The sequence below is a fragment of the Ixodes scapularis genome, unplaced genomic scaffold (genome assembly GCF_016920785.2).
Source record: "Ixodes scapularis isolate PalLabHiFi unplaced genomic scaffold, ASM1692078v2 PGA_scaffold3__209_contigs__length_174095766, whole genome shotgun sequence".
NCBI classification, from domain to species: domain Eukaryota; kingdom Metazoa; phylum Arthropoda; class Arachnida; order Ixodida; family Ixodidae; genus Ixodes; species Ixodes scapularis.
Window position 1 is genome coordinate 18,362,663 of NW_024609868.1, and position 23,361 is coordinate 18,386,023.

The 23,361-nt window shown below is 41.9% G+C and overlaps 1 protein-coding gene across 1 annotated transcript; it reads left to right on the plus strand.

Annotated features, from left to right (window-relative positions):
* LOC115320546 lies at window positions 1-14,609 on the plus strand. The gene is made up of 5 exons (XM_040207314.1): window positions 1-123; window positions 9,063-9,223; window positions 11,347-11,432; window positions 13,545-13,625; window positions 14,455-14,609. The coding sequence occupies exons 1-5, from the start codon at window positions 1-3 to the stop codon at window positions 14,607-14,609; spliced, it is 606 nt and encodes a 201-aa protein (XP_040063248.1).
* The last annotated feature ends 8,752 nt before the right edge of the window (window positions 14,610-23,361 follow it).

A 23,361-nucleotide genomic window follows, 5' to 3' on the forward strand; every position in this document is an offset into this window, starting at 1 on the left:
ATGTATATTTTTTTATTCACCGCCTTCATAGTCCTTGATTGCTCATTCGGTAAAATGGAGGAACAAAAATGCTTCCCAAAAGGCATAGAGCGTCTTCTGCTGCATCCACCCAACGCTTGGAAGGTAATTAAGTTTTTCCTATACTGTTTCTTCAAAACATATTAAGTCGAACTAATTTAGTTACCCTACACTCCTTCATTGAAGCAGTGTCGGGTATTTGTTATGTCAGAGTAGAGAAGCAGAAATACTAAGTACATGGATTGCGTGAAGTAAACATACCGCTCCTTTGGATTATATTTTACCGCACCTTAAGAAAACGAAAGCAATTATCGGAGATCACAAGAGGCGACAGAGCTAGGGGGGTGTAAGTAGGACTCGTCTACGATAAGATTGTGATCGATAATAAATTGTATACTTTGGATGACGAAAATAGTTGTAAGATAAAACTCGCCTCATCCGTGGCAAACCGAAGCACATCCGAATGGCAGTCGAATAACTCGAGCGGGGAATTCAAGCAGATTAATGTAAACGCACGTAGTACAGCCAGCAAATTTGGGAATCAAGAGCTCTTGTTTATCACCTGCGGTCCGGATGTGGTTGAACTTAATTGGCTGCGCCCTGAAGTGACAGATAGTGAACTGCTTCCACTATCCCCCAAGTACAAAATGATAGGCAATGACCGCACTGCACGTGGCGGGGGCGTTGCTATAGTACTGATAGTATCGACTTAGTTCGAGTGCCCGATATACCAGATAACGAAAGTGTCTGGAGCAACACATATTTCTGTTGTATTATTTTATTCTCGGAGCTGTGTACAGGCCCCCGAATTCCCATGTCTCTTTCTTACAGGCTATTCAGGACTATTTAACAAATTAGATTCAGGTCAACTCTCGCGTTATTATTCCGGGACATTTTAATCTTCCAGAAATAAATTGGGATTGGCTGGAAACGGTGTCAACATATGTTAAAAAAAAAAAAAAGAAAGCTCGGAAGTTCTTCTGGACATTACGTTTAGAAATGAACTTGTTCAAATTGTAAACGAGATTACGAGATGTGGAAAAACTGCTGGATCATTACTCGATTTTATTTTTTTTGATGGCCATGAATCAGGCTACTCAGTATCAATGGAAGATGGGCGGTTGGACCATAAGCGTGTGTCGTTGTGCATGAAAAACGTTTCACTGCAACGCAATAAAAGAAAGCTACCCATTTACGTATGGGAATTCAGTAGAGCTGGTGATGTAAGCAAAAATATGTGCTCGCGAACAATGAAGCTATCTCTGATCCTAGTGAGATGGCTTTCCGATACAAGTTTTCTCACTGTGTTTTTTTAGTCGCGTTGGTGATTCACAGTATATGGAAAGCGCGCTTGTGGAGGGTCTCAAGCTGACTTTGATATCTGTATATCACAACAGGGTATTGTTGTTGTTGTTGTTGTTTTTTGCTGAACCTTGATTGTAATAAGTCTGAAGGGCCTTATAATGTTCCTAACAAATTTTTGAAACGTTATGCGGACTGGCTGTCCGAATGTCGGACAATCATCTTCCGCGCACACTTGGACCGACATGTTTTTCCGGGTGTATCTCGAAACAACCCATTCTTATTTGAACCCTTCTCCTTTGAACCCATTCGCAAAACGCCCTTCTCGTTTTAACCTCTCGCGTTTTGACCCTTTCTTATTTATACCCGTCTCATTTGAACCCATTCTCATTTGAACCCTTCTCGTCTGAACCCATTCGCAAAACGCCCTTCGCGTTTTAACCTTTCGCGTTTCGACCCTTTCTCATTTGAACCCGTTGTCATTTGAACTCCGTAGTGAGGTATAGAGAAAGGAAAAACAGTTAAGGATGAAGGTTGAAGATGAAGCGAAGCGGCACCATCTCTTGCATAGCACATGAAACAATTTTCCTTATGCCTGCGTGCCACCCCGAGTCTGTTGACGTAGCTACGTGGTCACATGGTGACGTGGTTTCAAAAGTGCTAGCGCAGATTCGGTACTTCATTTCTCTTCTGTCGCTGTATGTCGTAAGGTGTAGTCGTGTGGAGCGGATGGATCATTGTGCTAGTCGTGTGTTATTGCTTGTAATGGCCAATTCGGGTGTTCATTTTCCCTGAAAAAAAGTTTTCCCTTATCTTCGGCAAGGGCGTTCGCGTGGTCAAAGGCTGGCGGGTGCAAGCTTTTTGGGTTGCGCTTCTCAGGCGTTTACCGGCAATTTACCAGCAGAAGTTTTCCCGAGCTCCAAGAGGTCGGGCAGCTTGTCTGCCAGACTGTATCCGATATCGTCATATCCGAATCGGGATAGGGAACCAAACGAAACAATGCTCGCTGAGGCGGCAAATAGCGGGTTCGAGTGGCAAACGAAGCCATCGAGACAGACGCCCTTTTGTGCTCTGAGACAATATAGCAAAAACAACGAAGAGGAATATAATTTATGTTTCAAAGAAAGTCAACATTTTTGGAAGAATTTATCCAACCTGAGCAAGGTATGTTTGCTCTGAGACACAAGCTGCATCATACATCACTTTATTTTACAACTCTGTAATAACAAGTTATTACACCGCTGAAAAAAAAAAGTTTGCATAGTGATGCAGTTTGAAACTTGAACACGCATTACAATCTCAAGGAGGGTGGGTGCAATGAGAAGACTGAGGATTCCAAAAAAGGTACTAGAGAGTTTTAGTAGATCATTCCGATACCCCCGATAGCCCCGATAACGATACTATGCATGCGCAAGGGAGGCGGTGGCGGAGTACCGGGTACCGTTATCGGAGTCATGGGAACGATCTACTAAAACTCTCTACTAACAGTAATCAGAATATGGAAAGCGACGCTGGCAAGCCTCCGTGGCAACAGTTAATCGAAAATCCAAACGAAGTTTATTGAAATTTGACGCGCGTGCAGGCAGCACCACACTGATTTATACATCTGCCCTTTCATTGATTTTATATTTTAATATTCTGTCAGCTGTACGGACTGTGGTAATGCCAATATTTTGAAAAGTTTTGTGTAGCCGCTTCTGTTTACGCGCATCTCAAAGAGTCGTAGTTTATGTTGTTGGCGTATGCAGCGTGCTCATGGTACCATAGAATCATCGAAGAAGAAGTTAACAGAGCTCACTCGCGACCCAGTCAAATAAAAACGCCAGTTCATTGTGCTTTGCATTCGGGTGGAGTGGGTCACGTGATGCGCCACTGACGCGTTTTTGTTCGCCGGTGCCACAGGCAAGGGCTCGAAGGCAATTAATTACCCGAATTCGCCATAAATACCGCAGAAAGATTGCAAGATCATGATGCTGGATTAATTTGGGTTCGAAATGAGAGAGGTTAAAATGAGAAAAGTCTTTCTGACAATGGTCAAAACCAGAAAGTATGTTTTGAGAAAATTTAAAATGAGAAAGGTTAAAATGAGAAAAGTCGTTTTGAGAAGGGTCCAAACCCGAAAGTTTGTTTTGAGAACGGTTTAAATGGTAAAGGGAGAAACGCGAAAGTTGTTTTGCGCTGGGTTGAAATGAGAAGGTAAAAACGAGAAGGTAGAAATGCGAACGGGTTCAAATGAGAACCACCCGTTTTTCCTACCGACTGGCTAACAGCAAAACTTACTGCGGCGCATAGAACTTGCAGCAAACATAACATTGAAAACTACCGTCCAATTTCCCTTACCCGCGTTTGTTGCAAAATACTAGAGCACGTATTATCGGGTTACCTCTTCGATTACTTTGAGCGTTTAAACGCCTTTAACCCACACCAGCACGGATTCTGGCTCAGGCTATCGAGTCATACAACTGACAGAAACTATACACGATTTTGCGACTTCGCTAAATGAGAGCGGACAAACAAATGTAATCTGCGAGGACCTTTCAAAGGCTTTCGATCGCGTTCCACATGCACACTTCATTAAAAAGCTAGTAGGCACCGGACTAAATGTACCAGTAATGAGATGAATCAGAGCTTAACTCACCAATTGTACCCATTTTGAAGAAGTTAATCGTGCTAGGTATAATACATTAAAAGTCCGTTATATAAGTTATATTAATAATAGTTATAATTATATTAAATATTATTAATAGTTATATTAAAAGTCACCTTATATAAGTTATATTATTAGTAGTACAGATAATAATTAGCTCTAAAGTTACCACTCGGTTATTCCCAGATGATTGTTTAATTTATTCCAAAATTGTGTGCCCTGAAGATCAGATCGCTTTGAACACGACGTTAGGGACTATAAATGAGTAATGCAAGCGGTCGAAAGTGCAAATTACCCCCCCCCCCCCCCCCCAAAAAAAAAAGTGTTTTTACCTATTACAAATAAAATTAAAAACCTCTTGTTTTTTTTTTTGTTTTTTTTTTTTTTTTTTTGTTATGAACCTTACGAGAGTCCAATCGCGTTCACCAATATTTAATATACCTCTGTGTAACCATTAAAGCGAGTAGGCAGGCGAGCTTGTGAAGGACCGACATGGTAACCCTGAAGCGAGGAGACAATAACAAAAAAGGGACTGACAGATAGTCTTGAATATCCTGTAAGAAAGATTCAGGGGAATTTCGGGGCCCGTACACAGTTCCAACGATAAAATAATGCCGCAGAAATTTAGTTTGCTCCAGACACTTTCGTTATCTGGGATAGCGGAGTTTCATGTTTGTCCGTCCCTTTTTTATCCCCCCGCTTTAGGGTTACTATGTGTAACCGTGTCGAGCGATATTATTTAGAAATCCCATGTCGACAATTTGACAAGCACCGCAGAAATAAAATTGTGTTTCTTGAGCCGTGACCTCAAATTAGCAACAGATGAAGCAAAATTAACATCCTACAACATTTGTACGACTTGTCTTAAAAAAATGAGATTGAAAAATTAGAAAAGGTACAAAGGAGAGCTGAAAGATTTATCACATCCAGATACTGAAGAACAGAGCTAGTCTGTCAGTGCGATGCTCATGCAACTGTCAGTGCGATGCTCATGAACGCAGGAGAGTTGCCAAATAAAAAAATGCGTTATTTGATACAAAAGGAAAGGTTAAACATACATTCGCTGAGATATTTCGAGTCTCTTTCTACTAGAGGACTTCTAAAACGTCATACTGAAATGCTCATGCCGATGAAAGGCCGGATCGACCTTTTAAAGTAATCTTTTCATCTGAGGACCATAACTGAGTGGAACAACCTACTGCAAGATGTATTTGAATGTGACACCGTTGAAGGTTTTGAAGTCAGCCTGAGAGGCCTCGCCAAACGATATATAATCGTATATAATCCAGTGTCCTTTCGTTTCTCTTTTCTGTTCCTTACTTTACTGATACTAATATATGTTTAAATGCATCTATGTCTGAATCAATATTGTATGTCTCATTCGCGGAAGTGTACTTTAAAAAATTGGGTATTTTACTAACCGCATGATAAATTTTCTAAGACGGCCCTTTAAGAAATGTTCCCGGAATGTAAAAGCAACCATTTATACATCTAACATAAGACCAATCCTAGAGTACGCCAGTGCTTTCTGGGACCCAAAAGAGCGCTGTCTCGCAAACAAACTGGAGCAAGTTCAGAGCAGAGCAGCTCGATTTGCTACAGGAAATTATAACTACAGAGAAAGAGTTACTGCCCTTGAAAACCAATTAGAATGGGAACCACTATGCTCAGGAAGACGACGACTGCGCTTGAAGTTTCTTCACGCAATATATCATGATCGTACGTGTATTAGTAAACCGAAGCTCATACAACCACCTCACCTTATCTCTCGAAGATGGGACTACTCTAAGAAAATAAGAGGATACACAGCCCGAACCAACATTTTTAAATATTCAATTTTTCCTAACACCATAAAAGAGTAGAATGAACTTTCTGACGAAACTGTTTCCATCGTGTCCGAGTCTCCTTTTTACGACAGACTACCGCGCGATGGTTGGGCAGGAGTCATGAATGAAGAGAATAGAATGTCTCCCCTACGTTTACCTTCTTTTGTGGAAAATAAGCCGGGTTCTGTGGCCACTGTATTGCACTGTTTTGAGTTTTTTTTTATGTTATTGATTTGTGTGCTTCTTTTTTTTCTATTGTGGTTGATGTGAGTGGAGAGGCTCGTGCCTGTTTTTGTAACACTCGAACTTTTTTTTTTTTTTTGTCCCGTGTTTGGTTGATTCTGTGCAAGTGTATATTCACCTGTGAGCTTGTGTTTTTGCTTATTTGTACACTGTGTACGCAAGTACCATATAATCTTATACGCAAACGTACTACACCCCCCCCCCCCCTGCTATAATGCCTCTGGTGCTGCGGGGTAAACTGAAATAAATAAAGAAACCCGCTCCTGTAACGGTCAATAGGCCCACAGTATGAATATATAAATAAATAAATAAATGCCAACCTTGAATCAAGTGAGGCTAGCGAATCTAAATGGTCTCTGTCGGTAGCTATTCCTAAATACACTCCTTAATACATTTCATTTGGTTCCCAAGAAAATTCAAGCGATGTTGTTTTGCAAAGTCGAACCAATATAATGTCTCGTGCATGGATCGCAGTATCCCACTCAATGTCACAATCCTCTTTTGCACTCTAAACTTATGAAGGGTACATTATGGCCTTTCAAAACCCGTGATACCAGACAAAAATGGTGGTATTACATAAAAGACCACGCATCGGCGATTCTTGACAACAACCCAGCGCTCAAGCATAGTCCCATGCAGTGAAATGCCGTGCAATGCCCCAGCTTCGTTGGTTCTTCATCGACTGTGCTCTAGAGAAGTAGAAACTGTTCGAACGTCGCATTCTCCGCTTCAACATGCGTGTTCCATAGGTGACGACAGGCACGTAGCCAGGATTTTGTTTCGGGGGGGGGGGGGGGGGGGGGGCGCTCACGACAAAATGCTGCATGAGGGGGAGGAGGGAGAGGAAGTCCCAGCAAAATGGAAGATTTTTTTTTTTTTTTGGGTGGGGGGGGCCGGGCCCTATGGGCCGTCCCCCTGGCTACGTGCCTGGGTGACGAGAGCATCTATTTAGGTAAGGTTTGTAACACAGCCTTGATGTCATGATATAGATTGACCTTAACTATTGGCGTATGCGAGAATACAGAAAAGAAAATGGGAGGATGGGGCAAGTAGCAAACTTACACGAACGCGAGTGCGAGATAATTCCTTAGTTCCTGAGTTTTTGTCACACCGGATATCTAATTAGCTGTAAACAAAAGTGGAAAAAAATGAAAGCCGTTTACAATTCCCTGTAACGCCGGTTAGAGCGCAGCTCTTGAGGAGGAAGATGGAAGCGTACTGAGGGATAGGTGACTCCTTGAGGTCACGTGACCTCAAGGGGGGTCACGTGACTTCAGGGGGTCACGTGACCTCCGGGGGTCACGTGACCTCAGGGATTCACGTGACCTTTGGGGGTCACGTGACCTCGGGGGTCACGTGACCTGAAGGGTCACATGACCTTAGGGGCCACGTGATCCCCAGAAGTCACGTGACCAGGGGTCACGTGACCTTAGGGGGGTCACGTGACCTCAAGGTGGTCACGTGACTTCTGGGGGTCGCGTGACCTCAAGGGGGTTACGTGACTAGGGGGTCACGTGACTTCTGGGGTCACGTGACACACCCGAGGTCACGTGACACCCCTAGGTCACGTGACCTCGGGGGGTCACGTGACCTAGGGGTGTCACGTGACCTGGGGTGGGTCACGTGACCCTCATAGGGTCACGTGACCTCATGGGGCCCACGTGACCTTTGGGGGTCACGTGACCTCGGGGGTCACGTGACCTGAAGGGTCACATGACCTTAGGGGATCACGTGACCCCCAGAAGTCACGTGACTTCAGGGGGTCACGTGACCTTAGGGGGTCACGTGACCTCAAGGCAGTCACGTGACTTCTGGTGGTCACGTGACCTAAGGGGGTCACGTCACCTCAAGGGGGTCACGTGACTTCAGGGGGTCGCGTGACTTCCGGGGGATCATGTGACCTAAGGGGGTCACGTGACCTCGGGGGTCACGTGACCTAGGGGTGTCACGTGACCTGAATGGGTCACGTGACCTCGCGGTTACGCCGACGGCGACGCCGACGCCGCTCAAGCCGGAAACGGGCCCCTAAGAGCTGCGCTCTAAAAGCTTATACTACGTAATTCACGAAGATGCGTGTACTACAAGCACCCGTGATATTGCATTCTTAGAAAATAAGCGAAGCTACGTCTTAAAAATTACCAAAAAATAAACAAATCTAAAAAAAAAAGCATTTGCGAGTGATAAGATCGGAACGGTATCGCCTTTAGATGGTTTTGATTCTAACCATATAAGCACAATATTTTCTAGATTCTATAAATACCCAAATTTTAATCAGTGTGATCGTTGGTATGGCAGGGAAATCAGCGTGGTTACATACATACGAAACATTGATTTTGCCAGCTTCAGAATAAATCTGAATGAAATATCTTAAGATGGAGAATTCGGCGAGTTGGCTATTTATACTTATAATTTACGGCGCACAAGAATAATTCATTATAAAACAACAATACCAGTAAAAAGGCACCGCTCGATCAGCGCTTAGAGTGGTTCCCTGTTACTGGTGTGCGTGTTTCAGTGAGGACTGTTGTTGTAGGCCGTAAATTATCAGTATAAATTTAAAATGTTTTTTGTTCTACGTCTGATTACACTTTTATGTAAATTAAATTAAAAATACAGAAGCAAGCACAACAGGGAACTTTCTCTCGTGAAAAGATTTTATTCGATATTGTGAATAAAATCCTAATTATGTTTTATAAATTGCTATAGTTCTTTCTTCCTCATACGTTCTGCAGCATTCTTACCAGCACATGCCGCAATATCACTGCACCAGGAGCAATAATACCGTGCTCGCCACCTTCCATGCCCAGGATTTTTTAAGCTGTAAACGACTATGGCAGTCACACATGTGCTGAGCGATTTTTGCGCGTGTTGTCGCGGAAGCTGCTGCTAGCTTTTAAACACATTAACTTTTCCATGCACCGTTCTTATTCACTTTGAATGTTGAAGCAGTTGCCCATGTGGGTTAAAATGTTGTATTTTTAAATGAAATTACTATTTATTTAAAATTAGCATGTCGGACTTTTCAGCTCCTTGAAGATTTGAAGGACATATTTTATCTCGTTTATTACTCGAAAGACTTGGACATGAGTAACACTTTTCCATGCCTCAACGTTCAAAAATCAACGTTGGATAAACAGAGCAAGAGCGGTCATTGTGTCTACAAATACGCATCAAATACGACAGTGACGTGAGTATGTTTATAATCAAGTAGTTAGTTGTTCTTGTTTTCTAGCACAAAAAAAGGTGGAACCGTAGGTCTTTCTACTTTATATCTAGACGTTTCCTGACATTAAAAGTAAAGCGGGTTCTATGCATAGTCCTTACGCGGCGTGAAGACATTTGAAGAACATTTGGTTCTTAGATTAAACATCATGCGACTATATGTGCGTCTGAAGGTTTTTAAGTGAATTTCTATACTCCGTTCATCTGTAAGCTGACAGAAAGGTGGGCGCTACGCTCTCTCCCGATCAATCAAACGTCTCATTTTCATCACCTGAACCTTTTTTCTGGGGCGGGTTGGGGCGAGGGTGTGGTCACGTCCCGAAAGATACACGTATTACTGGTTCAGCAAGCACGCAGCGTCCACCGCACTGTCAGCTTAAGGATGAATAAATATATAGCTTGAGACACTGACAACTTAAAAACAGTTCCTACTACCCTATTATTGCTCTGCAGCCAATGGGACCGCTGCATTAGCCCGTAAGAACGCTGATTTGAACAGTTAATTTATTAATCTGCCAAATAATCGTTTAATCAATGTGTCAAAAGTTAGGCGACTAACCATAAAGGTGGACCCATGAGTGATAGGCGTCAATACAAATATCTACACCACTTTAAAAATATATATAATTTAATTGATGGCAGCTGTTTTTCTCTAAGGTAGGATATTTGTTTGAATACACAACCACGAAGCACTTGTACTCCCGCACTAAAATGGTATAATCAAAACTTTCAAGAAAAGCTACACTAAATAGCATGCCTTGCTTCTCGCTGGAAAACGCTCTTTGCTTATTGGCTGTTTCCTATTCTGTGTTGTTGATGACCACAGTATCGAATATGAGAGATCAGCTGAAAGCACAACAATGTTGTTGTTTTTTTTGTTTTTGTTTTGTCTGCCATTTTATTTTTATGGGAAATCAATATTTCTAGATGAATACATATCTCACACTTTCCAGTACCAATGCGTAGAGCAAGTCGCCTGCTTCTTGCGCAGGAGTGACTGTGACGTCAGAACGACGTCAAGCAGTGATTGACTTTGACTGAAAGGATAGTGGATAGACCTCAGTGCTGGATGCCTTGAGGTTTACCCGCTGTTTTGTTTCAATCAGCCAAGAAGGGCTCGGCGTTCCGGCATCACCGTAACCCCTGTGCAAGAAGCAGACGAACGTGCACGCCGCGTAGTCACTGGTAGCTTAAGAAACAAACGACATGACCTACTTTGCTCGCGCTCTTTGCTTCGTACTTCGTTCTTTCGCATTCTGGTCGGTTAAAGCCGCTATCTCATTGGCTCGTAACTCACCACACTCTGCTTCTCTTAAGCTCACAGCGACTCTGGTAACTGCTAGCCTGACGTCACTAGAACTGGGTAGGCATTTCGTTGTGTCTTCTCCCCTAATTTTGCTATTAGCCCATGGCGTTAAGAATGTATCTGAGAAACAAAACCAAAAATAGACTTCCTCATAATATTATCATATTTCTGAAACTCATTGACTTTGCAAATTCTAACGACTATGTTCCCAAACTTTAGGTTATAACTTCTCAGTATTCTACAATTTCTTTATCTGCCTCCATTTTTTGAAAAATAATTATTCTATATAAGGTTTCAGATTAGGCAGGAGGAAGTTCCTACTCGTTAAACGTGTCTACTAATAAATAATTTTAAAAATTCATACAACTATTATAAAGCACAATATAAGGGGAAGTCGGTCAAACTGCGCAAAGAGCCGAACGTTTCTTTAATGCTGCTCCTTAGGTGATAACAAGAAATTTTAAAGCACACTTTTCTAAACTAATTTCAGGTTGTTCTCAAGCATCTGAAAAAATTTTAAGTGTTACATCTTTAGAAGTGGACCATTCACCCTCAGATTCAGGTTCACAATTTGTATAATCAATAATATTCCTGTCTTAAGCGTATTCATACTCATGTGTAGGAGAGGAGACATCACCAGTTGAGAAAGCCTGGTTCTGTAAAACGATAGAAAAAACTAATAAAAAGCCTTCTTCGTGTGCGACAATCAATGAAAAACAAATGATTCGCAGTATAAAAAAAAAATCGCGCTTCGAGCTTGTTTCTTTTTTTTTTTTTTCTAGGTTGACGGGAACTAAGGAGGTGAAAACTAAGACGAAAGATGATGCCTACAACCACCCAAACGTGTTTTCTGTGCAATACCACGAGGGTAGGTGTTTGCATATCATCAGATTACGCCACAGACAAGAGTCACGAGAATCGTGTGTTGATGGTTAAGCTTAGGACGCCCAAGGCTTACGAAGCGCATTGATTTCCTGGTATTTCCTTTTATTCGTAATTATTCTTACAGCCATCCACTTGTGTGATCGTCATCAACTGACTTTTAACCGGCTGAAAAAAAGAAAATTCATCTAGGACCTATTTTATGTGTGGGATGTGGCATGTGGGGTGAGAGCCACTGAGATTGAACTAGATTATTTTTCTGCTTTGTTTGTTTCTTGCAAAATAAAAAAAAAGTATCTAGGAGCCCAGAAGTTTATACTGAAACAAAATATTTTACAAAAGTTGTAAAGTTGGTCCTCCCACTATTTGGATAATATTCATCCCACCACATTTTAGTTTCGGTGTGTTCTCAGCTTAAGTAGTTTTTTTTTTTTAAGTTAAGATTTTATCTTAAGCAGACCTGTCTAATGCCGCAATATTAAGATACCTCTATATGCACTGTGCACAACGTTGTTTGTTTTTTTGTTTTTTTTTAACGAGTATTACGGGCCCAGACCCCGTCAAGCTGCCGTTGGCAGCTTTTTGCATGATTTGTATGCTTTTGTATGCTTTTGCAAGCTACCTTTGGCTATAAGCCCAAAAATAAAGACTGATTGATTGATTGATCACTACTATAGGTCAAGAAAAAAATTTTCCTAGGGGAAAAGATTAAGAACATAAAGACCATGCAAATTAGATAGAGAATATTGCATTTTTAACAAATGAATATTTTATGACCATGACTGTAAACCTAAGACTTGGGTAGAAAAGGGAAATGCAAAGGAAGACAGTCATCTTTTTTTCTGTCTTCCTTTTCGTTTTCCTTTTCAAACCCAAGTCTCCGATTTACAGTCAAGTTTAACTTACACCAGCTCGCCTGCACTCTGACTATTTTTACGAATATTTTGTTTTCATTTTTAAGAATTTCACGCAAGTTAGGCATAAGTTTGCTCCAAAGCTATACAAAATGTGAACAAATAAAACTCTCATAGCAAAAATAAGATAATGTTAAAACTTGGTTTGAAAAAGAAGATATTTAAAAAGAAATACGATTGCCTGCTTACTATAAGTAAATGTTGCGATTCAACATTTTGGTGGATAACGAGTGCGGAGGGGTGTCTGAAAGTATTTAAAAGTGATATAAATTTGATCACTTTACACTTGTTTTTAAAGAAAGTAAAGATTCAGGTTTAACTGTCTCCGATACAATCTGTCTCAAGAGATTATCATAAACTTAGACTCGAAAAAAAAGTAATATAACAGTAAACCAATTCAATCAGATTTGTTGAACCTTAACCAACTCCTTACAGACTGCAAAATATTACTTTCCGCGCAGAAACTTTGATGCGAATAAAAATATCGAGCCAAATACGACATCTCTGTGATTGTTATTTTTCATTATGTTTTAAATTAAAAAGTTCTACGAAGGCATTCCGCTTAAGCTCGTTGTGACAAAAGACTTTACTTTTGAAAGCGTGCGCCTTCCCCTTTAACTGCGAAATTTCGCTTAAATTATTTCAAATTACAAAACGTTTTAATGAAACAAATAGTAACAATTCCTCCGTGGCTTTACGTCTTAATGAAACTCTCATTGCTGCCTACAGGCTTATATACTATGTTTTGCTTCAATGCCTGCTCAAGCATAGGTTCGCATTTGTATGAATGGTAGAAATTTGTAGTGCAGTTGAGGAAAGTCTAATTCATGCATAGTCAAAAACAGGTTCATGCTTCTCTTCGAAAAGCTTCACTTTGATAAGATTGCAGAAACACCAATGTAATAAGTAGTGCCTTCCGGTACAGTGCGTTTTATTTAAGTTTAGAAAAAATGTGTCATGAAAATCTTAATAAAATAAGACTGTTATTAAAGTGCTGTAAGCGATAACGCTATGCCGAACAGCTTATACGCACAAATCCTTGTTAAGACAGGTAGAAATCAACAAAACAACATTCAAGTTGCATTTCTTTTCTTGTTTGAATGAGATACGAACACTAAATGTACTTTTCATTATACAGCTGCATTGCATATGATCCACGGCAACTTAACCTGTTTTTATTGCAGGTGAAAACTATATATGGCACGACATTGAGCTGCTTTATACAGATTATATGAATTGTGCTGTATTAAAATCAAAATTCTTTGGTAAGTGATTTAAAAATAGTAAAATAAATATTCATTGGACGCTGAAATAATCTCACGTGAATGCTGGCCAGCTCTAATATGCGCGACATCTGACGCTCCCTTTCGAGAGAATCGGCCGGGTAATACGGTCACTCGAAATGTCTCACAGCATTTGAATTGCCACCAGAACACTAATAAACTACAATGCAGGGTCTATCATATCTAAGGAGTACAATTTTTTGGGCCAAAATTGGTTTTATGTCTGGGAATTTAGGGCCTTAAAAGCCTGAAAAAGCCAACGTGGTGCGAAATTTTAACTTTTTTTGGAGAGTCCGGGCATCTTGGCCCCTCAAACAAGTGCCGAGATTAGGCTTCACTACGATCAATTGGGTTGTGATGTGGCATGATTGGGCCTAAATGGCAAAAGAAGTTCGACGACTAGGCTTCACTTCCTTTTTTTTTTTTTGTTTCCATGTCGTAACTTCGGCCTGAATTGGAAAAAGGGTGCCAGTTCTAGGATGTCACTACTGGTGGTATTGCTGTCATTTGGCTAATGTGGCTCAAGTTTCGCACTTCGGCACTTATGTGGCGAGTCAGGCAAGGGTCATATAAACACCAAAGTAAAAGTTATCTGGCATTAATGAAGGCCTTAGAATAATACTCTATAAGGCCCATGTTACGCCCAGAGGACTGCCAAGCTTCTGCCAAGTTAGGCGTTTCTCTGGCGTGGGGGATTGGTTTTCTATTTCATTTATTTGAGATTCCGTTTCCTTTTTTATGCACCTCTTTGAGACTTTTGTTTCCTTTGATACCGAACAATTTATGTATTTTATTTGCTCGTATGTTTCAGGTATTCAAATGTGGGCGTCCAAATCTCATTTAGAGAAAGTCCGAGAAATTCCTTGGATATGCGCTCTTGTATACGACCTGGCCACGGACAAGCCAAGACAGGTTTTATATGACTGGAAAGAGTGCCCTCTGCGGCTAAAGGAAGCGAGAAAATAAACGGACTATTCTTCTAGGTCTAATTAATTGATTTATTTTCTTTGGTTGATTTGTGGTTTTTAAATCTTGATTTTGTTTTATTTACCAAATACGCTCCACGAAAACATCCGAGGGAAATATAACGCCTACGTTAGGCAAACAAATTACCACGCAATAATCAAGGAGCAAACTTTCCGAATAAAGTCACGTATTTGTCATCCGGTTGGATTCGGAAAAGCACATAAATTAGTTGAAGTGCACTCAGTTTAGGGGCTCTGAGTTTCTCTCGCCCTTAGGACTGTCAAGCAAACATCATTATCAGAAGAAGAAAAAAATGAATAAAACGCGCAAAAAGTATGACGTTGTCGTTTATTATCTTTGTACAGAAAATTTTTCCTTGGTAATATTTTTCAAGAAAAGATCGTCACCCCTCGTGTGAGGTGCGCATGAAAGGGTAAGAAACTAATAATGAACTATGTCTCTGAAAGGATTAGAACTGCAGGGTGGTTTTTATGTTGTTTTAGTTCCGGCGTGAGATTCCTACCTTTGATAAGGCTTCGGCACCTCGTGAAACTCAAGCGTGCACGTCCAGCCGACGCACGGTGGAAGGCAACGAGTACGCTCGGAGGCCGGGCATTTGAAAATGACGCCCGCCCGTTCTCACCGTCAGTCATAAAACGCCTTAAGTTATCATACTTAAAGCTTTAATTTATTTTGTACCTATCGGCAACATTATGACTATTTGAAGGAGAATTCCTAACGCTCTGGGCGTGTCTAATTTTGATTGAAGTCATAGCAAAACTATTATAACTCTAAACTACGTTGTGGTAGTAATAGTTGTAACATTAGTGTTCGGCCTTTGATTAATGCTAAGAGAGCTTGACACTTTGCGGTGTTGTCTGATTATAACTTTGACTCAGCATTCTGCTTCAGGCTGAATGGTGACTGCCCAATTTCTTGAGGCTGTCGACAGTGCCCTTTGCGCAAGGATCATAAATTGCACGTCCTTTCGATGCAGGATCTCACTGAAATAAGCTAAACTTCAATATGTTATGTAGGAAAAAAAAACAGTTGGAGGACAGGTGCATGTTTTAAGCTCTTTTTTGTTATATCAAAACAAAATGTATCGCATTTGAGTTTAGAAACTTGCTGTGTAAGCTAAGATATTGCTAAAATTTTAAGACAAATATCGTATAGGAAATATTTTTGATACTATAAAGAAACATTAAAGTAGAAACGCGATTGAAGAGATATCAACCTTCTGCCACCAGCAGCTTCTTCAATATGGTACAGCATTGTACGTTCGCATGACACTTCTTATCTGCAATAAAGTAACGTTATCGAGAAAAGCTGCATATTATTCGTAAAATAACACCATTCAACTTGAGTTATTTGTCCCTATATACCGAACTCCGTCATTACCATGTTCATGTTTTCAGTATTCCGCATGCCTTAACACTTGAACATATTTTATTTATTCTATCTGTTAACGAGATTTTGTAGAGTTCAAATAGTTTCAGTTTTTTAATATTATGTCGCCATTGTGCCTTTCAAATCTTATGATTGCAAATGTAAGCGTATCACTTTGTAGTAAAACATATAGTATAGCCAATATTTTTTTTTTTTTTTTGCCGTGAATGTCACACGAATTTTAAATTCTAGTTTGATTGAAGATTTCCACAGTTCGTGACATTCTATACTTAATGTACTAGCCTTTGCCCAGTATTCTAGGTTCTTCAGGCTAACAATAATTTAAAAAAAAAACGTCGAAAATAAATTTTTTAGGCTGGCTTCAACTTGTTTTTTTTTTTTTTACATTGTTAGGGCTCTAGGGTTATTATAATGTACGCCAGAGGTTCAACTGGCACTAGTGTCCTATGGAAAATTGAAGCAGACAGTAACCAGTCGGAAATTGACTTCCACTAATGCTTTTCTATGGGGAAAAGCGAGTGCCTTTTCTCCATGGACTTGATTATAAGAGCAAATATCACGAATAATTCGTGCGTACTAGGTAGATCGGAACATTTCTCAGTCACGCAGACCATATAATGGGTCAGTTACTGCGTTTTTATTTCAGATTCATTGCAGCATACAAACGGTGCTGAAATGGCTTCGTATATGTATTTATGTGCACTGTCGGACACTGTTAGCGCGAACACGCCGTCGGCACTTTCCAGTATGGGGGATATACGTGCCAAACGAACGAAGGACATCTGGAAAAGTAAGAGAGACGGGAAGAACTACGCAGTAATACTGGATAAGGAACCTTTTCGGCGTTCAGGTGATCAAAATTAATTAAAGTTCCCGTAATATAGTTCGACTTACAATAAATAAGTACTGTTTTATTTTTTTCTGCTCATGAATATGTGCGAAGTTGCTTGTTCTGCGTTGAACACATAATCCGCACGCCCTAAATCTTTGAAAAAAGGTAGAAGCCAGAAAACAGATGCCCGATAAAAGCTGCCCGACATAGAAAACAATAAACAGACACACCTTTTATAGCCCCCGTACTTTATTCTTTACGTTTGGAACGTTTTCTAACCGCTCGTCAAGATAAACGACGTGCTTATTTTATATAGTGACAGGACGTGCATATCAGCAATACTATATATAAGCGCCACCGGAATGTTGGCAAACAAAAAAACACACTCCGCGTTCCTTTCGATTGTTATTTTATATATCGTCGCTCGTTTTTACATACCTTCTATGGAACAGAGGATGGGGCCTGAAATATAGTGAAGTTTAACATCATTCACTGGTAAAGAAAAATTATGTAACTAAAGCAATTATATTTTTACAATGTTATAAAGGTACTGTACACACTATTCGGTACGGCCCAGTCAACCTTTCCAGGGGGGGTGATCAAGATGGAGAAGGCCGACATCCCGCTGTATACATTACGACTTTGGTAGGATTTACAGTGGCCAGTGCGGCCATGTTTATTACGACTCAAAACAACATAAACTCAACAGTGAGTTAAAATCCCAAAATTCAACCCCATACTTTTGTCCCCGGTCTCCCAAAACCGAATCCAATCCAATCCCCGAGAATCCTCTCGGCACTCCTTTTGTAGACTCGTAGGGGCACCTTTCCCCTCAGGGACCGACCATTCCCTTCAAATTCCACCACTCCCACAAGGTACACTGTTACTTAATGGTCGGCGAGCTGTCAGCCTGGCGCTCCAACCGCCAAAACCTGATTCTTTCTAGAGTCATTGCCTGCATTTTTCCCAGTCTGTATGGCGCCAACAGCTAAATTATTACATAGGGAAAACGCGACAATTTGACACTCTGCCCCCGCAAATGCTCCCTCCAAAACGCCGACACCAACTTAGAAAGATAAAAAAAAAAAATGCCGACGCAACTATAGAAAGATCATCTGTTCTAAAAACAAATCTTACTTATTACAAATCCTTCGTTACTTAACAGGCCCAAATAACAAAAAAAAATCCACGTTATCTTCCGGCGAAGAAACAAAATGTACGTGCGTTTTCCCATTGGAATGAACAGAGGCACCGCAAATGTATAGACTGGTTGCTGTCTGCTTCATTCGCCTCCCGGAAGTCGCATAGACACTATATACTCCGTTTCACTTTAGGCCCGGACGAAGCGGACGCTACGAGCTATCCTAGCCAATCCCGCTCTGAGGACGCAGTCCGTGATACGCTTTCCGCGCGTCGCTGTGACCCCTCTCCAAGGTCACGTGACCCACACACGGCCTCTGATTGGCTCCGATGGCTCGTAGCAGCCGCTGCTCCCGGACGTAAGGTGAAACGGAGTGTAACGCCAGTTGAGCCTCTAGCGTACATTATAATATCTCTGTGGTAAGGGCTAGCAAATACTGCTTTGAACCGGATAGCGCAGACTCATTCCTAGCTTCAACACTACAAAGATATCGGATATGTCGTGGTTCTCTCGGGTACTGTAAAAGCTATGTATGACACAGCACTATTCGAATGGAACCACCCTAGTCACCGAAAACTTAAGAAACACAGGAATGTGGCGAGTTCCGAGTTTTATATTCTCGCTCCGTAGACAATAAGATTACCAGATAAGATCTCCACAAATCAAACCGCGAAGCAGGAAATCTGGACATGGACATGGACAAGAAAAATTTAACCTGTCACTCAGTATTAGCCCCGAGAAGTTCGCGTGGCGCCCCCTTACGGCAAACCGGGGTGACGTCACGGCGAGGAGTGAATTTTTCCCCGACTCGCGCCGCTCGCCCTGTGGAGGCTGTGACGACGCTAGCTGTCGGCGCGCTCGTTTCTATAATTTTTTTTTCTGGCATGTTTTTCGTAGGAAGTATAACCGTTTATATGTGCCTTTATTGAGGTATGGCTTGTAGCTACAGGCGAAACTTCAACCAACATTTTAAGCATGGTAGACAGGGTAAGCAACGCATGAATCGGAGCTGGTATATGAAAACACAGAAATATGGCCGCAATTGCAGGAGCATCACTATAGATTTACATCTCACACAATAAACGCTGCTGATGGTTTGGATGAATTGGCAGGTTACGTATACTATTTTTTTTGTGTCTCCGTTTTTAAACAAGATCGCCGAAGCAGAAAAGCTGCATGCTGCTCGAGCAACATGCTAAATACAGTCTGGGCCATGGGGAGAGAATCACAAGTAAGACAGCCCAAGTGCAGGGGCGAAGGAAAAAAAACAAGGAACATTTATTATATACATTGCTCGCATTTGACCTTTGCTGGATTCGGATAGTATTTCAATGGAATACACGGGTGGTATCTGTGGACTTGTGTATATCAACCCTCAAGTAATGTATAACAAACGTAGGCGAAGGTGTCTAGCTCGTTATTAGTCCATTAAGTCCTAAAATTGAGATTTTACTTAAATCGAAATGTACTGAAGCTAAAATACCAGAAGCTTTTCTCACGCAGACTGTCGCCCTTCACAGGTTCCACATTTTATGCTACTAGTGCTGCATCTACCACTGGACAGACGTTCGAATCCTTGCTTTTACTCCTGCTTTCCTCTGTTGTCAGAGAGTCCAGCTGTAGGGAGTTTGGAGGCTGAGGAAGCTTTTGGAGACCTGCAGCAGTGTCTCTCTTGATTGGAAATGACAATTCAGACTAAACGGTGTATTTTGTGAATACCCAAGGCTGGAATAAAAATGTCAGGAAAAAATATGAACATTCCAAATTACGGCACTATTGCTGTGCATATTTTGGGCAGTTCAATACATAGCATACAGGCAACTGGAGGCAATTCGGCCGTCTTTGCTGCTACCATACAAACTAATTTCCAGTAATTGGGAATCTTTTAAGAAATATGCCTGCATACGTGTATAAACTATATAATTAATTCACAAAGAAGCTACATTTATGTAAGCCAACCCTGTTCCATGAGCACTTCAAAGATAATCAAACACAGGGCCTTTGAAACATCTGCGAACCAGCGCATGCAGAGTGGCAGCGCAAAGTCGGAGCCGCGAGCTAATTTGCCGACCACCCAAAGGCCCATTATATAAATGCCACTTCAAATGCCTTGAAAGCGGGATGTAATATCGTCCTAAATGATGAACGTGCAAGGAACAGAATTCCAGCGTCTGAAACACTTGCGGCACCGCTTCACCGATCCCTCGCAGAATTGCCTCCGTCGATTGCTTTCGGGATTTGTAACCCAATTTTAAAGGTAAAAGGGACGAGCAGGCTTATAAAATGTACGGGAGCACGTCAATATCGGCCTAACTTAACGTCTTGTACACCGGGAAAACGATGTCCAGCTCCTCGAAGAGCTTGCGGCGCACATCGCCAAACCAAGAAACCGGTGCTGGGAAGCGAGCCGATGCGAGATCGCGGAGCGGAGTACTCGCCCTGACGTCACGGTACGCCTCACCCAATCAGAGCGCGGCGACCGCAGCGGCGCTTGTGTTCGCTCTCGGGGCTAATAGCCGAAGACACCGATAGTCGCAGGAAACTTATGAAATCCAGGACGCGTCCTGTAATGATTGGCGTTATGATCAGCTAATGCCACAAACTGCTTGTCTGTGGAAGAATAAAAGGATGATCAGGCCAGATTTGTTGATGTTACTAAGAAAAGTAACAAGTTAAAATTACAATTACTCGAGGCTCTTTTGTTATTAATTGCATTTATAATTACCCTTTCATAAAAGTAAGTGACCGTAAAAGTAATCCGCCACGAAAATAATCTGTTACTTTCGTGGCGCATTACTTCCAAGTTTCCAACATATTACTGTAATCGAGTAAGAAACAAAAAGAGGACTATTTGTGTGTGTGTGTGTGTTTTTCTTTTTGGCCCGTCAGTAACGTTTTATTGACCTTGAGTATTTTGAGCAACAGTTGGATCTCGAAAGTATCGTAACACATCTTGTCATGTTTCTTCCTGAAGGTAATGACTTCTAGGCTGGACATCCTTTCAACTGGATGGGAAAGGCATATTATGCCTCACGCATGCTTGAGGCACTACGTTGTGCTTCTCCAGGGAAGCAATGGAAGTGCTCTCTACCCCTGAGAAAAAACAAAACAAAGCTTCTTCCTGCAGCTGGCGCTTGATAAAGGCGAAATGAAACAACTGACCAAAGCTGCAATAAGAATCGATTGAAGTATACATCTAAGTCTATCAATCTAATCTAAATATGCCGGCCGATATCGACAGACGGTGGTGCACGTAGTAAGACAGGGTAGTTACACGTGACTATTAAACAATAAACGTGGTTTCTATATTTACCTTACCGTTCTTCTGACCAGGATGAGTCTCGTCTGAGACGTTGCTGAACAAGTGAATAAAACGTTCTTTATAAATACTTTAAGTTATAAAATTAAATAAAAACACTAGGACATTCCTCAAAACATTTCCTTAGAACGTCGGTCAAGATAAGAAAATGCAAACGCTTGTTTGCCGTATGTACATACCATTTCTGGATGCAGTTCTAGAACGCACGGCACATCGGTCAGCAGTAGTACACTCCATATTTTTCCAAATGGACGTCCCCTGATACCACGGGCAGCGAATGGTAGAGAACGAGCCGTGACTCGTGAGTTCTACTCCCTCCTCAAATCTGGAATATTTTACATAATTACTAGTCTACATTAGTTACCATTTTATTTTTCTCAATATTAAAGATTTGTGTCCGAGAGACGTGTCCTGACTTGGTAAAAACAGTTAAAAAAGTGGAAGCCGCTTACAACTCCCCGTAACGCCGAATTGGAGCGCAGCTCTTGAGGAGGAGGGAAGGGCGCTGGGGGGGGGGGGGTTAGACTAACCAGGGGGGGTCACGTGACCTTGGGGGGTCACGTGACCCCCAATGCCGATGATGTCGTCACTGACGTCACTGATGACTTCACCAGTGATGATGACGATGACGATGCGAATGTCGGTGACGTCATCAGTGACGTCGCTGACGACGTCATCAGTGATGATGACGATGACGATGCGGATGCCGGTGACGACATCAGTGACGTCACTGATGACGTCATCAGTGATGATGACGATGACGATGCGGATGTCGGTAACGTCACCGGCATCCACATCGTCATCGTCATCATCACTGATGACGTCACCGGCATCCACATCGTCATCGTCATCATCACTGATGACGTCACCGGCATCCACATCGTCATCGTCATCATCACTGATGACGTCACTGGCATCCGCATCGTCATCGTCATCATCACTGATGACGTCACCGGCATCCACATCGTCATCGTCATCATCACTGATGACGTCACCGGCATCCACATCGTCATCGTCACTGATGACGTCATCATCATTGATGTCATCATCACTGATGACGTCATCGGGGGGTCACGCGACATCGGCGGGGGTCACGTGACCTCGGGGGGTCACGTGACCTCGAGGAGGGGGTCACGTGACCTCAGGGGAGTCACGTGACCTCGAGGAGGGGGTCACGTGACCTCAGTGGAGTCACGTGACCGGGGGGTCACGTGACCTCGGGGGGGTCACGTGCCTCCCCACGGTCACGTGACCCCGGTGGGGGGCTCGCGCGGTGCATTATGGGATATTTCCCATGATGCACCGCGCGGTTACGCCGACGCCGACGGCGACGGCGACGGCGACGCCGACGCCGCTCAAGCCGGAAACGGGCCCCTAAGAGCTGCGCTCTAAAAGAAAGACCATAACCATTTCAGGAAAGCTCGCAAAAAAGCTAACGCACAACAAGAGTGACAAAAATGCAGGTAACCTGGAATCAGGCCGGCCATAAAAGTTCGACAAAAAAAAAGCTGGCCGCTACCAAAAGCAACTTGTGTTTGGTTGAATAAACTGAAAAGCAGCTTAGAAAAGACATCTTTCTTTTTTTAAGATGAAAAGTGTTGTAATATCGTCTAAGCAACAACGAGCAAGGATGGTTGTGACTATTTTTCCATGGACTCCTGCTAACACCTTCAGTTATTATCACATCTTTTTTTGTAGATTTTAGGATTCGACTTACTTCCAGTGAAATAGAATACGTCCCTACCTGTTGTGGCATTGTGAAAATGGTCGTAGTCACAATAACCGAGAGGGGCATTGTTAATTCTTGTCTCAGCACTTACTCCATCGAGCTTCTCGAAGAGGCAGACAATCACTTGGTGTCCAATTCCCGTCTACGATTGCAAATAAAGTACAAAGTTATTAAAAAGAAAATGTAATTTGAATACACCACAGAAACTTACTCGCGCTTTGAGAATATTAAGTTGTTTTTTTTAGAAATTATATATTTTTTTTTGTAATATTGCCTTTATGGTCAACAAAAAAAATCAAATCAAAGGTTTGGAGATTGTAA